General features: G+C 39.2%; 1 protein-coding gene across 1 annotated transcript in view; it reads right to left on the minus strand.

Moving 5' to 3' along the window:
• The window catches only part of LOC120438051 (NLR family CARD domain-containing protein 3-like), a 39,452-nt gene extending 29,374 nt beyond the window's left edge, over positions 1 to 10,078 (minus strand). Inside the window, exons 1-5 of the mRNA XM_039608510.1 lie at positions 10,020 to 10,078; positions 9,816 to 9,935; positions 5,265 to 5,343; positions 3,026 to 3,254; positions 1,081 to 2,887 (exon numbers count right to left, since the gene is read on the minus strand). Coding sequence (XP_039464444.1) covers positions 1,081 to 2,887; positions 3,026 to 3,254; positions 5,265 to 5,267 — 2,039 coding nt within the window. The 5' untranslated portion in view covers positions 5,268 to 5,343; positions 9,816 to 9,935; positions 10,020 to 10,078. The remainder of the gene's footprint in view (positions 1 to 1,080; positions 2,888 to 3,025; positions 3,255 to 5,264; positions 5,344 to 9,815; positions 9,936 to 10,019) is intronic.
• Between the last annotated feature and the right edge of the window lie 3,286 nt (positions 10,079 to 13,364).

The raw sequence follows: 13,364 nt of genomic DNA on the forward strand, positions 1-13,364 counted from the left end.
TATTTCCATCTACACTTCATAAATAGGAATACAACTTAAAATTCAAGTCTGGGGAAAAACATTTTAAATTCCTGTTGTAACAGCACATTTACATCTCTATATCTGTGATGCTTGAAAAAAATAACATCTGTGATTTTTGTTGATATATAAAACTAACGAACATGGAGACAAGATCATGAGTAAACAACTTGAGTCATGTACTCCTTGAAAGGATGACGGAAAGGTCAGACCCATGTCATTATTGTGGTAAAATTGGTGCTAAAGGTGCTTGTTGCTAACCACTGAATTATGTTGGAAACAGTGCCCTGGCTGATAATGCTGCACCAAGAACACTTGACCAGGACATACAGGATTTTCTTTCAATTGAGCAAATGGTTCAGGAGTTAATAATAATAATAATAATAATAACTTTTATTGATCCCCGTGGGGAAATTCTTCTCTGCATTTAACCCATTCACTCAGTGAAGCAGTGGGCAGCCACCAGTGCAGCGCCCGGAGAGCAGTGTGTGGGGATGGTACCTTGTTCAGGGGTACCTCAGGGCACCTCAGGATTCGAACCCCTGACCTTCCGCTCATAGTGCAAGCGCTTTACCTACTGAGCTATCCCTGCCCTATGGGAGGGATGTGAGTTATGGGAGTAACTGATGTTCAAAAAAAAATGTTGCAAAACAACTGTTGGAAGCCAGCAAGAGGTAATGCTTTAGAGGATTACAAAATAGGAATAATGTTATATATATTAAGTGGAGAATGATTTTTTTTTTTTGAATGAGCTTGGTTATATGATATATACTGAGTGTACCAGTAAGGTTGTTTGTAACAAAAGCAAAAGTTGTTAAAAGTGTTATCAGCTGAATGTGTACTGATGAAAATAATTTATTCATGGATTTTTATTATTTTCTTTTCATGTGTATTCAATTTGGAAGATTAAAGAAAAGCGGTGGATGCACTACAGATGGGTCTGAGTATTATTTTGAGCGTGACATGCACAAATGTTTCTAAAAAGCTAAAACTTGTTGCTGCTACAAACCATACATTGCATCAATACTTTAACAATAAAGGAATGATCACATATTTACTTACAGAGCTTTGTTGGAGGCTTTGACCACTGGCAGCAGCCTGAGAAGAGCCTCCTCTGAAGCAGAGTATTTCTGCAGGTCAAACACATCCAGATCTTTTTCTGATGACAGTAAGATGAAGACCAGAGCTGACCACTGAGAAGGAGACAGTTTATCTGTGGAGAGACTTCCTGATCTCAGGAACTGTTGGATCTCCTCCACTAGAGAACGATCATTCAGTTCATTCAGACAGTGGAAAAGATTGATGCTTTTCTCTGCAGACAGATTCTCACTGAGCTTGTGCTTGATGTACTGGACTGTTTTCTGATTGGTCTGTGAGCTACTTTTTTCCTGTGTCAGAAGGCCTTGTAGGAGAGTCTGATTGGTCTGCAGTGAAAGACCCAGGAGGAAGCGGAGGAACAAGTCCAGGTGTCCATTTGGACTCTGTAATGCCTTGTCCACAGCACTATGGTAGAAGTGTTCCTCTGCAGATGCTTCTGTTTCAGACTCATTTGAGGTTGTTTGTTGTTCTTCCAGCAGATTGAGTCCAGAGTTGATGAAGGTCAGATGGACATGAAGAGCAGATAGAAACTCCTGAACACTCAGATGGATGAAGCAGAACACCTTGTCCTGGTACAGTCCTCTCTCCTCTTTAAAAATCTGTGTGAACACTCCTGAGTACACTGAGGCTGCTCTGATATCGATGCCACACTCTGTCAGGTCTGATTCATAGAAGATCAGGTTTCCTTTCTGCAGCTGATCAAAAGCCAGTTTTCCCAGAGACTCGATCATCTCCCTGCTCTCTGGGCTCCAGTGTGGATCGGTCTCAGCTCCTCCATCATACTTGACCTTCTTCACTTTGGCCTGAACCACCAGGAAGTGGATGTACATCTCAGTCAGGGTCTTGGGCAGCTGTCCTCCCTCTCTGGTTTTCAGCACATCCTCCAGAACTGTAGCAGTGATCCAGCAGAAGACTGGGATGTGGCACATGATGTGGAGGCTTCGTGATTTCTTGATGTGGGAAATCATCTTGCTGATCTGCTTCTTATCTCTGAATCTCTTCCTGAAGTACTCCTCCTTCTGTGGGTCAGTGAACCCTCTGACCTCTGTCACCATGCCAACACAGTCAGGAGGGATCTGATTGGCTGCTGCAGGTCGTGTGGTTATCCAGAGGTGAGCAGAGGGAAGCAGTTTCCCCCTGATGAGGTTTATCAGCAGCACATCCACTGAGGTGGACTTTCTAGGGTCAGTTAGGATTGTAGTTTTGTGGAAGTCCAGAGGAAGCCGACACTCATCCAGACCATCAAAGATGAACACAACCTGGAAGTCTTCAAAGCTGCAGATTCCTGCTTCTTTGGTTTCAGTAAAGAAGTGATGAACAAGTTCCACCAAGCTGAACTTTTCCTCTTTCAGCACATTCAGCTCTCTGAAAGTGAATGGAAATATGAACTGGATGTCGTGGTTGGCTTTGTCTTCAGCCCAGTCCAGGGTGTATTTCTGTGTTAAGACTGTTTTCCCAATGCCAGCCACTCCCTTTGTCAGCACTGTTCTGATTGGTTCATCTCTTCCAGGTGAGGCTTTAAAGATGTCTTCTTGTCTGATTATTGCTTCTAGACTGCCTGGTTTCCTGAAAGCTGTTTCAATCTGTCTGACCTCATGTTCATCATTGACCTCTGCAGTCCCTCCCTCTGTGATGTAGAGCTCTGTGTAGATCTGATTCAGAAGGGTTGGTTTTCCTGCTTTAGCAACTCCCTCAAACACACACTGGAACTTCTTCTTCAGTGCAGATTTAATTTCATGCTGACACCACTGCAAGTTCCTAGTGGTGATTCCTAAAAGAACCAATAGACAAAATAAATCATTCATCCATCAAGTGTAAGTTTTTTAATGATTTTCTAGTCTTTTTTTTTCAGACATCAGTAAATGTTTCATTGATCCAGATGGGTAAATATTTAGAGAAATATTCTTACTGCTCTGCAGACGGTCAGCCAGCTCCTCCTGCTTCATTCTCTTCATGAAATCCAGTGTGATCTTGACAAAGGCATCTCTGCTGCTCTTACTCTGTTCTTCATCGTTACCTCGTAATACATCCTCATCCTGACATTGACTCTTTAAGCATTGTAGGTCATCTGGACTCAGATGTGTCTGGATTTTCTTTAGCTCGTTCCTCACAAAAGTGATGATTTTTGCCTCCAGTTTCTATAATAGAATACTTATGAATGACTCAAACACGTTTCACAAGAGAGAAAAGAAGAACATAAATTAGAGCTACAATGTCCAAAGTGGGAAAAGGTAAAATCCCCATTTTTCCAGAATATTTTCCACATATCTATCCCTATTTATTGCTCTTAAATCTAAATGTTGTCACTTATGCTGTTCATATGAGTATGCATGTCTCTCTCTCTCTCTCTCTCTCTCTCTCTCTCTCACACACACACACACACACACACACAACTATAAGGATGCTCTATCTGTAGCTAAACCCAGATATTTTGGAACACTAACCAGGTTTGGTGAAGTGAATACAAGAGCCCTTTTCTCTACTGTAAACAGCATAGTTTAGCCACCTGAAATTTTCCACCTCAGTGTTACTGTACAGTATAATACTTTTATGCCGCTTTTCAGTACTATAATTTTTACGATCCTTCAGCAGCTGGCTCTAGGTGATCCATACAGTACATTTTATGATCATACACTCTTATTTCCAGCTGAAGAGCTTAAGTGTTTCTCTTGATAGCGCCATAAATTTTGAGAAACGTAAAGTATTACTTGGTCATCATATTTCCACCTACACAAATTCCCCACTGCTAACACTACTACTATTCTTGTAGTAGAGCTTGTACTATTCTTGTACAAGCTCTGGTTATATTCCATGTGGATTATTATAATTTATCCTTTCTAGATTACCACACAAATGTCTCCATAGACTTCGGCCAGTGCAAAGTTCAGCTGCGTGTATCATTAATAGAACCCATTACTACTGCCCTTCAACCACTTCACTGGCTTCTTGTGAAATATCACACTGATTTCAGATTATGCTTCTTACTTCAAAGTCTCTCTGTAAAGTCACACCTCCATATCTGATCTTCTGCACATCACCACTCTGAGGCTACATCCACACTAGCCCAGATAGATTTGAAAACGGTGTTTTCATTTGAAAACACTCCGCGTTCACACTAGCGTTTTCAGTCGTTTTCACAGAGTTGCGCGTCCACATTGAAACGGCCGAAAACGCTTACGTTCCAGTCCTGCGCATGAGCAAAAGCGAGTGAGAATTAAAGAATTTGAAGAAAAGCTATCTGGAGCATGTACAAACTGATCTTAATCTTTTTTTAGGGCTCTCAAAATTGAGAGCAAACAAAACAACTGTTGTATAATGCACTCTGCTATCTTTGTTTAATTGGTCACTTTACTGCATCGCATGACTAAAATGCGTCATTGTTTCAGAAAGTCTCCGTTTTCGAGTGTCCACACTGGGATGGGACAGCTCTGTTTTTGAAATGTATGTGTTTTCAAGACCGTTTTTAGCGCTGTCTTAGTGTGGACAGGAGGCCAAAACGGAGAGAAAACAATGCGTTTTCAAACGAAAACGTATTAGTGTGGACGTAGCCTGAGATCTTCCTCCTCTTCTGCTGTTGTTTTCCCATCTGCTCACATTACCTTTCAGCTGAGTGTCCAATTGATTTTCTGCCACTTCACATTCACAACATTAGTTCTCTCCCTGTATATAAAGTACACTTAAAATATATATTTTTAAACTTTTCAGATTCATTTTATGCAGTATTCACTATGTTGTCTTTCTAGTGTTATTTTAACCACACTGGTTTTTTGTCATTTAATTGCTTGTAAGGTTTACTCGTCTTGAAAGGTGCCCATAAATAAGAGGTATTTCTATTTTATTTTATCATTTTTGCTTTCCTAGCTGCCAAAGCATATAGTTTCCTCTTTCTTCCATATTGGGAGGTACTTCATATTTGCCTGACCCCCAAATCTAAATTCTGAAAAAACAAAAAATTATTTTTATTATTATTCCTGTGGGGGAGGAGGAATAACTAAACATCTCAAATACTCGCATGCAGTTTAATAGAGGCACAAATCTGACCACAACATTCTGTTCAAAGAAAAGTTCGCTCTACCTTCTGAGCCAGAACCCAGCATGGAGATGACTGAACAGAATAGATGTAAAGTAGTGGTTGTACATGTACACACCATAAATATGGAGTCCAGGTGTGTTTGATGCTGCTGGGCAGACTGACCACTGGGAACCTCTGACCTCTGCTGGTCCACTCTGTGCAGGAATCATGTCAGAATAATACAACAAAACATTACAACCTAAAATGCTGCTTGTCCTCTTCATTTAAAAAAACAAAACAAAAAAAACACTTGATAATGAATGGAGTTCTGATGAACCTTGTTAGATAGACCTTGATTTATTTGTTTATTTATTGAATTTTCTGAACTTTCTGGTTGTAAATGTCTGGATGTGTTCATCAGTTGTAACACTTTCACAGTGGGGTTATTGTATGAGGTAGAGACATCCAGGCGCCGAATCAAAGGGAGGTGATACAGGGCTCTAGACTAACTTTTTGCCACAGTTGCAGTGGTGCGCCCGACTTTTTTTCTTAGGCGCACCACTGCACAAAATTTAGGTGCACCCAAATTTTTCAATTGCATCGCTAAACACCGCAGCTTTACATGTTCACTTTTTATACAGACAATATTGATTTGTAAATGATTAACTCACAATCTTGTCAACACAAAGTTCTTTATTTGGAGCACAGTTCTACAAGAAAGATAAGTTACCGTACTTTTCAGACCATAAGGCGCACCAGATTATAAGGCGATTAAGAGAAACAGAGTTGCTGAGACTTTTTTTTTTATTTACTCAAACAGCTGATTGCAACATAGGATTTTGTTTTTTTGTTGCACCATTGAGACATTAGGTCGCATTTGTGACCAAATTGGTCGTAATATAGAGCCCTGTGATGGGTGGTTGTAATTCTCCTGAAGGGAGAAGGAGATCAAGGATGAGCTGAACTGAAGGTAGTCACGTGATGTATTAAGGAATTTTCTTTGACTTTGGTCAAGACATATATAAGAGGATCTTTTTTTGAGACCATTGGTTGTGTGCCCCTAGTGATATCTCTTCTGCAGCATTATAATAAACTCCAGTTCACAAGACGCTCATTGGGTTATTTAAAACTTCCACGACAATGTGTTCTCAAAGCCATTTTGAAGCTGTGTAAGAGCACTCTTGGATCAAGTTTTGATGACTTAGCCAAGTAGACCTTTGGAATGGGGGTAAATGCAGAGAAAAGTAGCAGAAACAGTCAGACTGGCCCAGATGAGCGAGAGTGGCAGCTCTCTAAATATATTTAATCTTAGTCTAAATGTGATCTGCAGTATTATTACGCTTTGTAACACAGTTCCAATGTTGATAAAAGTCGGAGCATAATTCCTAAACATGTTCCATTAAAGTTCCATGCTATGATGTGTGCTGTGTCACGATTGGACACATTTGACACAATTGCATAAATGGATGGAAGGAAGGATGGATTTGTGTGATAATTAAGTTTAAGGATGAGAAACATTTTAATGCTGGGGACTTCTTGACTAAACAAAATCCCTCTTCTTTGTTTTGTCTTTTTCCTTTGAGCAGTCCTGCTGATGTACAGATTTGTAATCTTGTCCATTTTCATCACTTCCAGGGAAACTTTTTCAAAACTGCCCCCTCTAGCTCCAGGGCTCGCAAAATCGCTAGCCCGACGTCCCGGGGCTAGCAATTTTTCCAGTTGGGCTACCAAAATCCATCTCAGCCCTGCCCGTCGGGCTATCATAGGAATGAAAGACATGTCAATGCTTTGCATTCTTTCACAAATGTAGCTGAGTAATTATGTCATCGTCATCGATGGGCCACTGTCAATATGTGACACATTGAAATCGCGTTTGAATTTGCGCTTGTTTTTTGCTTTCACTTTGCGATTGCGCGAACTGTGTGTAGAGAGCGGCAGCACTAATTGGTAAGTCACAGATGAATTGCGCACCAATTCCTCTGACATCGTCTTATCAATCGTTAGCTTACTATCAAACATGACAAGTGAAATCTCCTGCAGCAAGCTTAAACATGTGATAGAGGTTGATTGCGCAGAGAATTGCTGATCGTTATGTAAGTATGTGTGTAAGAGCAGATGGCTTTAGGCAGGTATTTTAGTTCTGCAGAGCCAAACAAGACAGGTCAGGCTGAAGAGGCAGCCAAAGAATACCCTACCACAAAACGGAAAAGTTATGACAAATCAGACAATGAGGGAAAAAGAAAGCGCAGCTTTTTTGGTTTCATGGACAAAAGAATTTAAGTGGCTGGAATATGACGAGCTAAATAACATAATGTTCTGCCGGGTGTGTTATGAGTTTCCCTCGATTTCTGAGTCAACAAGCGCCTTTGTTACTGGGACCAGTCATTTTAAGAAAGACCCCATCAGAACCCATGAGAAATGCAAGAAATGCATTATTGCTCAGTCTGCAGTATCTTTCCCAGAACAAACACCAGTTGCAAAAAGCATACTAAAAGAAAACAAAGCATAACAAGAAATCCTGAAAAATCTGTTTAGAATAGCGTACTATGTTGCAAAGAGTGAACTACCATTGGCAAAATTTAGCAGTCTTTGCAAACTTCAAAAAGCAAATGTCCTAGATCTTGGTTCCACTTGCCTCTTACCCGTGATTTCAGTGGAAATTTCAAATTCAGGATCTGACACAGACTGATTCATGTTGTACACAGTTCTTGCAAGTTCATAGAAATTTCTGTTCAATTAGAACCAAATATTTGAGTTGATGTTTGAAATTGTTGTAATTTGTGTTTTAAATATTTTTAGATTGATGTTTTGTTTCCTTTACAATATTATACATTAAAGTATAATATTGTAAAGGAAACAAAACATCAATCAAAAAATTGTCCTCTTTTTTTTTTTTTTTATTCGGGCTACTTAAATTTATTTTGGGCTACCAAAAACTGAAGAGTGCCTGCCCGAAGGGCTACCAGGGATTTTGAAATTTTGCGAGCCCTGAGCTCTATAGCCTGTCTTTTTCTCTATGCCATGATATCCAAGCCATACATCATAGCAAGTGTCACTACCAGTTTGTAAACATTCCCTTCCACTTTTGCCGCTATGTTGCTACCACAAGTCACCCCGACACTCATTTCCACCCACTCCCTCCAGAACACTCTCTTTTCTAGTGCATTCCTTTGGATGGTTGACCCCTGGTCTTTCAACTCATACATCTCTACTACACCTTGTCCTTGGAGCTTCACTTTTACACCTGTCTCAGTCTGATTTATTCACATGTATTGTTTATCCTAACTCTCATTCTTCTTCCCTCCACAGCATTGATTGGACAAAACAGACCTGTATCTCAGGAGTACCAGAAGTATACAGTGGGGCAAAAAAGTATTCAGTCAGCCACCAATTGTGCAAGTTCTCTCACTTAAAAAAATGAGAGAGGCCTGTAATTTTCATCATAGGTATACTTCAAATATGAGAGACAAAATAAGAAAAAAAAAAAAATTCAGAAAATCACATTGTCTGATTTTTAAAGAATTTATTTGCAAAAAAAACCTGTGTAACTTTGCTCTGCTTCACTTCAGCAGCATCAGGTAATGTTGGTGTTCTTCCATTTTTGATCTACTGCAGAATATTTTTAAGGACGTTATCTGCTATAAAAAGCCAGGCCAGGAAATATCCTTCATGTTTTTGTGTGTTTCATTCTCAGTTACTTTGACACAAAGGCATCTGCTGTGATGTTTACACCTCTGATGAAGTCTCACAAGTGTCAGTACTGATAAATGATCAGAATTGTAACATTTCTGAGTAAAACTGAATCGAATTGGAACCTTGTGAATCGGAACTGAATCAGTGGGAACATTACTGATGGAGACTTCAGATGAGATGACAGCCCACTCGGCAATTGGTAGAAAAGTATTCCTAACAAAATCATTATAATAAAATTAATGATGGGATAACTCTGGTCCTAGCTAAAACACCTAGATAATAAGCTAGGTCTTCTCTGGTGGAGCAGACAAATACAGTATCTCCTAAAAATAAGTACATCCTTCACATTTATGTAAATATGTTATTATATCTTTCCATGGGAAAATATATAATAGTCTTTAATGTCTAAACCGCTGGCAACAAAAGTATATATTGGTCTCATCAGACCACAGGACATGGGTCAAGTGATTCATTTCCTCAGTTTCAGGGTGTTGGCAATGTTCTTATAACTTAGAGCATCTTTATTTTGAGCAAATTCTTTTTTTTCAGATCATTAGAGAGTTTGTTGCAATGAGGTTCCATGTTAAATTTCCAGTGACCAGTATCAGAGAGTGTGAGAGCAATAACGCCAAATCGAACACACCTGCTCCCTATTCACACTTGAGCCCTTGTAACACTAATAAGTCCCATGACACCAGGGAGGAAAAATGTCTAAATTGTTCCTCATTGAAATATATAAATAAAGTATTTACAACAATGTGAGGGATGTACTCACTTATGTGACATACTGTAAATGTATATGAGTTGACCTTAAACACCTCCTTCAACATCATTTTTTTAAACTCTGACTGCTGTGTTTGTGGAAACACTCCAACACACACCACTTCACATATGAACACAGAAATGTGTGTGAAAAAGGGCTGAGCTGACATTAAACATGATGAAGGATTTATTCACAAACACTAAGTCACAACAACATTTAGACACACATTACCTCTCTGCAGGGGGACAGCGCCCATCTTTAAACTCAATAAAAGCATCTTTTGAATCGTCACTCCTTAAGGACACACAGCTGGGTCCAGGTTCATGTTTGCGTTTAGTTCCTCGTTTTCTCCTGTGAATAATGACGGAGCAGTGATGTGAGTGCTGAGCTGTGACATGGAGAAGAGTCATGGACAGTTAGAGATGGTCATCTCACCTCTGAGCTTTGGTCTGGCTCTCATGTTCCCCACACAGAGTGCTTTTAGAGGGAGGGACTCCCTCCTCTCTGTCCTCACACTGATCCATGCTGCTCAATTCACATCAGCTCACACACACTTTCTACCTTCACCTGCAGAGGAAACACAAATCATTCATGTGCACATCAACTGAAATCCTCCTTTCCATCATGTGTGCTGTCCAAATATCAGCTGCTTCTATCCTGCTTCATCTCAGTGTCAGCTAAATGCAGTCAGACAGCGGTGTGAGGCAGAGGAAGCTGCCATCAGCTGCTCTACTATCAGTCCACTAGATGGAGCCCTGAAGCACACACGATGCATTCACTGACACTAGTGATGGGATTTCCGGCTCTTTCGGCTCGGCTCACTAAAAAGAGCCGGCTCTTTCGGCTCCGAACCGGCTCTTCTGGTTGTTTTGTTGCTTTAATTAATTTATTATTAACAATAAGATAAAATTATGCACAAAAGCAATTACAAATGTAAAAAAGTGGTTTTATTTATATATTTTTATATAAGATAAGATAAGATAAGACTTTATTGATCCCACGACGGGGAAATTTTTGCGTCACCTCAGCTCAGGTACAGATATCAGAAGGAAATACAAAAAAAATATATAAATATATGTGGTGGCCCCTAGAGACAAAACACGTACAAACTCCAAAAAGCACGTACAAAGTCCAAAACACATTCCTAGCGTTAACTGAACTTCCAAAACAGAGCCATCTAGATCACTTAAATTACACAATTGAAAGCATATGTGTATTGTTTGTGTATTTATACACGTTGGTATTTGCTGGCTTGTGTAGCCACTAGGTAACAAAAGCTCAACACTGCGCCTAGCATCCTGGAGCACTTCTGTTGTCTTTTGTACGTGCTTCAGGATTCGCACGTGTTTTGAAGTTTATACGTGCTTTGTCTCTAGGGGCCACTGTAAATATACTTTTATTTAGTCACTCCACATAAAATGTAATAAATAAATCATATAATACAAAAACCAACTAGTCACAGTTCAAATTTTAACTATTTAAATTTTCAGCTTTTTCCTTTTAAACAAATTTAAAATGAAACAACAAAAAACGCTGCAAACCACAACACAATTAAATATAAATTAAGATATGAAAAAGAAGATGCATATTCTCTGTCATATGGGCCTGCATGAATAAACTTTCTGAATCCTTTATCATCTGCAACTGAAAATAGTTGTGGATGATTACTATACCTTTCTAATGTGACGTTGTTGTCCCTGGCTTCTCTTTGTCTCTCTCTCCTCCCGCTCTGTTCCTGTGCTACTGCGAGTGTAACTACCGCCCCTCCCCCCTCTGCCCAGCGCAAAGCACAAGGCTCGAATGCGGAGTGAAGCGGAAAAAAAGAGCGAGAGAGAGAGAGAGAGAGAGAGGGTGAGAGAAGGAAAAAAAAAAAACCACGGCTCGCATCGTTCACGTCAAAGATCCGGCTCTAAGAGCCATTTCGCCACACACTAATTTAATGGTAATGAGAAAAATAAGAAGTGACAGTTTTTCTCTCCAAGTGTGTTAATGTGGACAGAAAACAAAAGGAAAGTGGATGAGGCAGATTTTAAAAACACAAGGATATTGTTTTGATTTTCTGTTGTTGGTTGTTTTTTCCTAACTGTGTAGTTTTGATTTAAAAAGGAGCATTTTAAGAATTACAGCTCTGTGTTAAGTACTCTCTGCCCAAAAAGCTGGAGGTGGCAGAGTTAAAGATCCTAAAATTCTTATTGGGAGTGACCAACAGGGGCACCATTAGAAATGAGTATATTAGAGCCACAGCTGAGGTCAAACACTTTGGGTACAGACAGTGAGACTGACATATGCTCTTTGATTTAAATCATGTCTGTGTAAAAACAGAAAATGATAACTATTATTTGGTATTATTATATAGGAACATAGCATTTTAGAGTACAAGTAATTATGACTTTTTATATTAAATCTGATTAAAACATATTTTGAAAATAAATACTACATTCATCAATGTTTTATTTATTTCTAACACGATTCTTCTGTCTCAACATCTCACTTTGCCTGAGACATACCTGATAACGATATAAATTCTGCAAGACAAAATACAACTCCACAACTTTACTAGCGCAAAAAAAACCCCATCCATTTATTTTCACTTAAACAAGCAGCTGGTTTTTTTATGTGCATTAAAGCTATATAAACATTTAACAGTGCAAATGCAAATTCCTTGCTGAAAGTTTAACCAAAAGGCATTTCCAGTAGAAGTGGGCTGACATATTCTGAGCATAACCATGTATAATATCCACTGAAGTTAAAAAGAGGAGCTTTGCAACATTAAACTGCAGTGTGCCAAATAAAAAAGTCAAATACGTATTTTTCGGACCATAAGGTGCACGGGATTATAAGGCACATTAAGCAAAACAAAGCAGTCAGATAAATCAAACTTTATTCAACCCATTCTTCTTGCTTCCTCCACTTCCGTACCATTGATTCATTAATGCTGTATTCTATCACAGCTGCTCTATTCTCATGTTGTTGCAGTATATTAATGACTAACCTCGTATTGTGGACGGATTATCTCAGTTGTTGTCCTGACTGAAGTTTGGTCCGTTTACAGCATCCTGCTATGCGATTGCATTTGTCTCTAACCATCAGGAACCTTCACGTTAACGTTTATCGAGTGGAAAAGTGTTAGCGTTCATTAGGGCTGTTCGATATAACGATATATATCGGATGACGATACAAAAACGTCTATCGTTTCATTTTACGCTATCGTTTGTTTCGTGGTGTCATAAAATAAACTGTTTATAGCAATAATTTTTCACCGTTTTGATGGTCATTGTAGTGGCTATATTAATTTCTTAAAGTTCTCTCTCTCTTATATTTAATATAACCACACTACGGATGGACAAGCGCCTGTTTTTATGCGTTGTCGTTAGCAACAACGACGGTAACAGCATCGCGTGTCCGCTTGTTTATGTACCACATAAACCTTTCACAATAAAGCTCAAGATCCTGTTGAGACTTTTCAAAATAAACTGAATCATGTGAAAGAGCAGATTATTTACAGATGAGAAGTAAAAAAGAGCCACCAGGTGCTAAAAAATAAACCTTAGACTCAAACATTAGAACAGGCTTTTCCCCGCAGCACGCTGTATAATAAATACTCACAAAGAAAACGGAGGCTGTTACAACTGATGTCTAAAAATGTATCGTTTCATGCATCGGTTAAAACACTCGACTACATGACGCGCAGCTGGAAACACTTCCCACAAGTCGAGCTGCCCGAGATTCACAGAATTTACAGAAAATGTTATATTTTTTTTATTTATATCGTTATCGGAC

Source organism: Oreochromis aureus, linkage group 3 (genome assembly GCF_013358895.1).
Source record: "Oreochromis aureus strain Israel breed Guangdong linkage group 3, ZZ_aureus, whole genome shotgun sequence".
NCBI classification, from domain to species: Eukaryota; Metazoa; Chordata; class Actinopteri; order Cichliformes; family Cichlidae; genus Oreochromis; species Oreochromis aureus.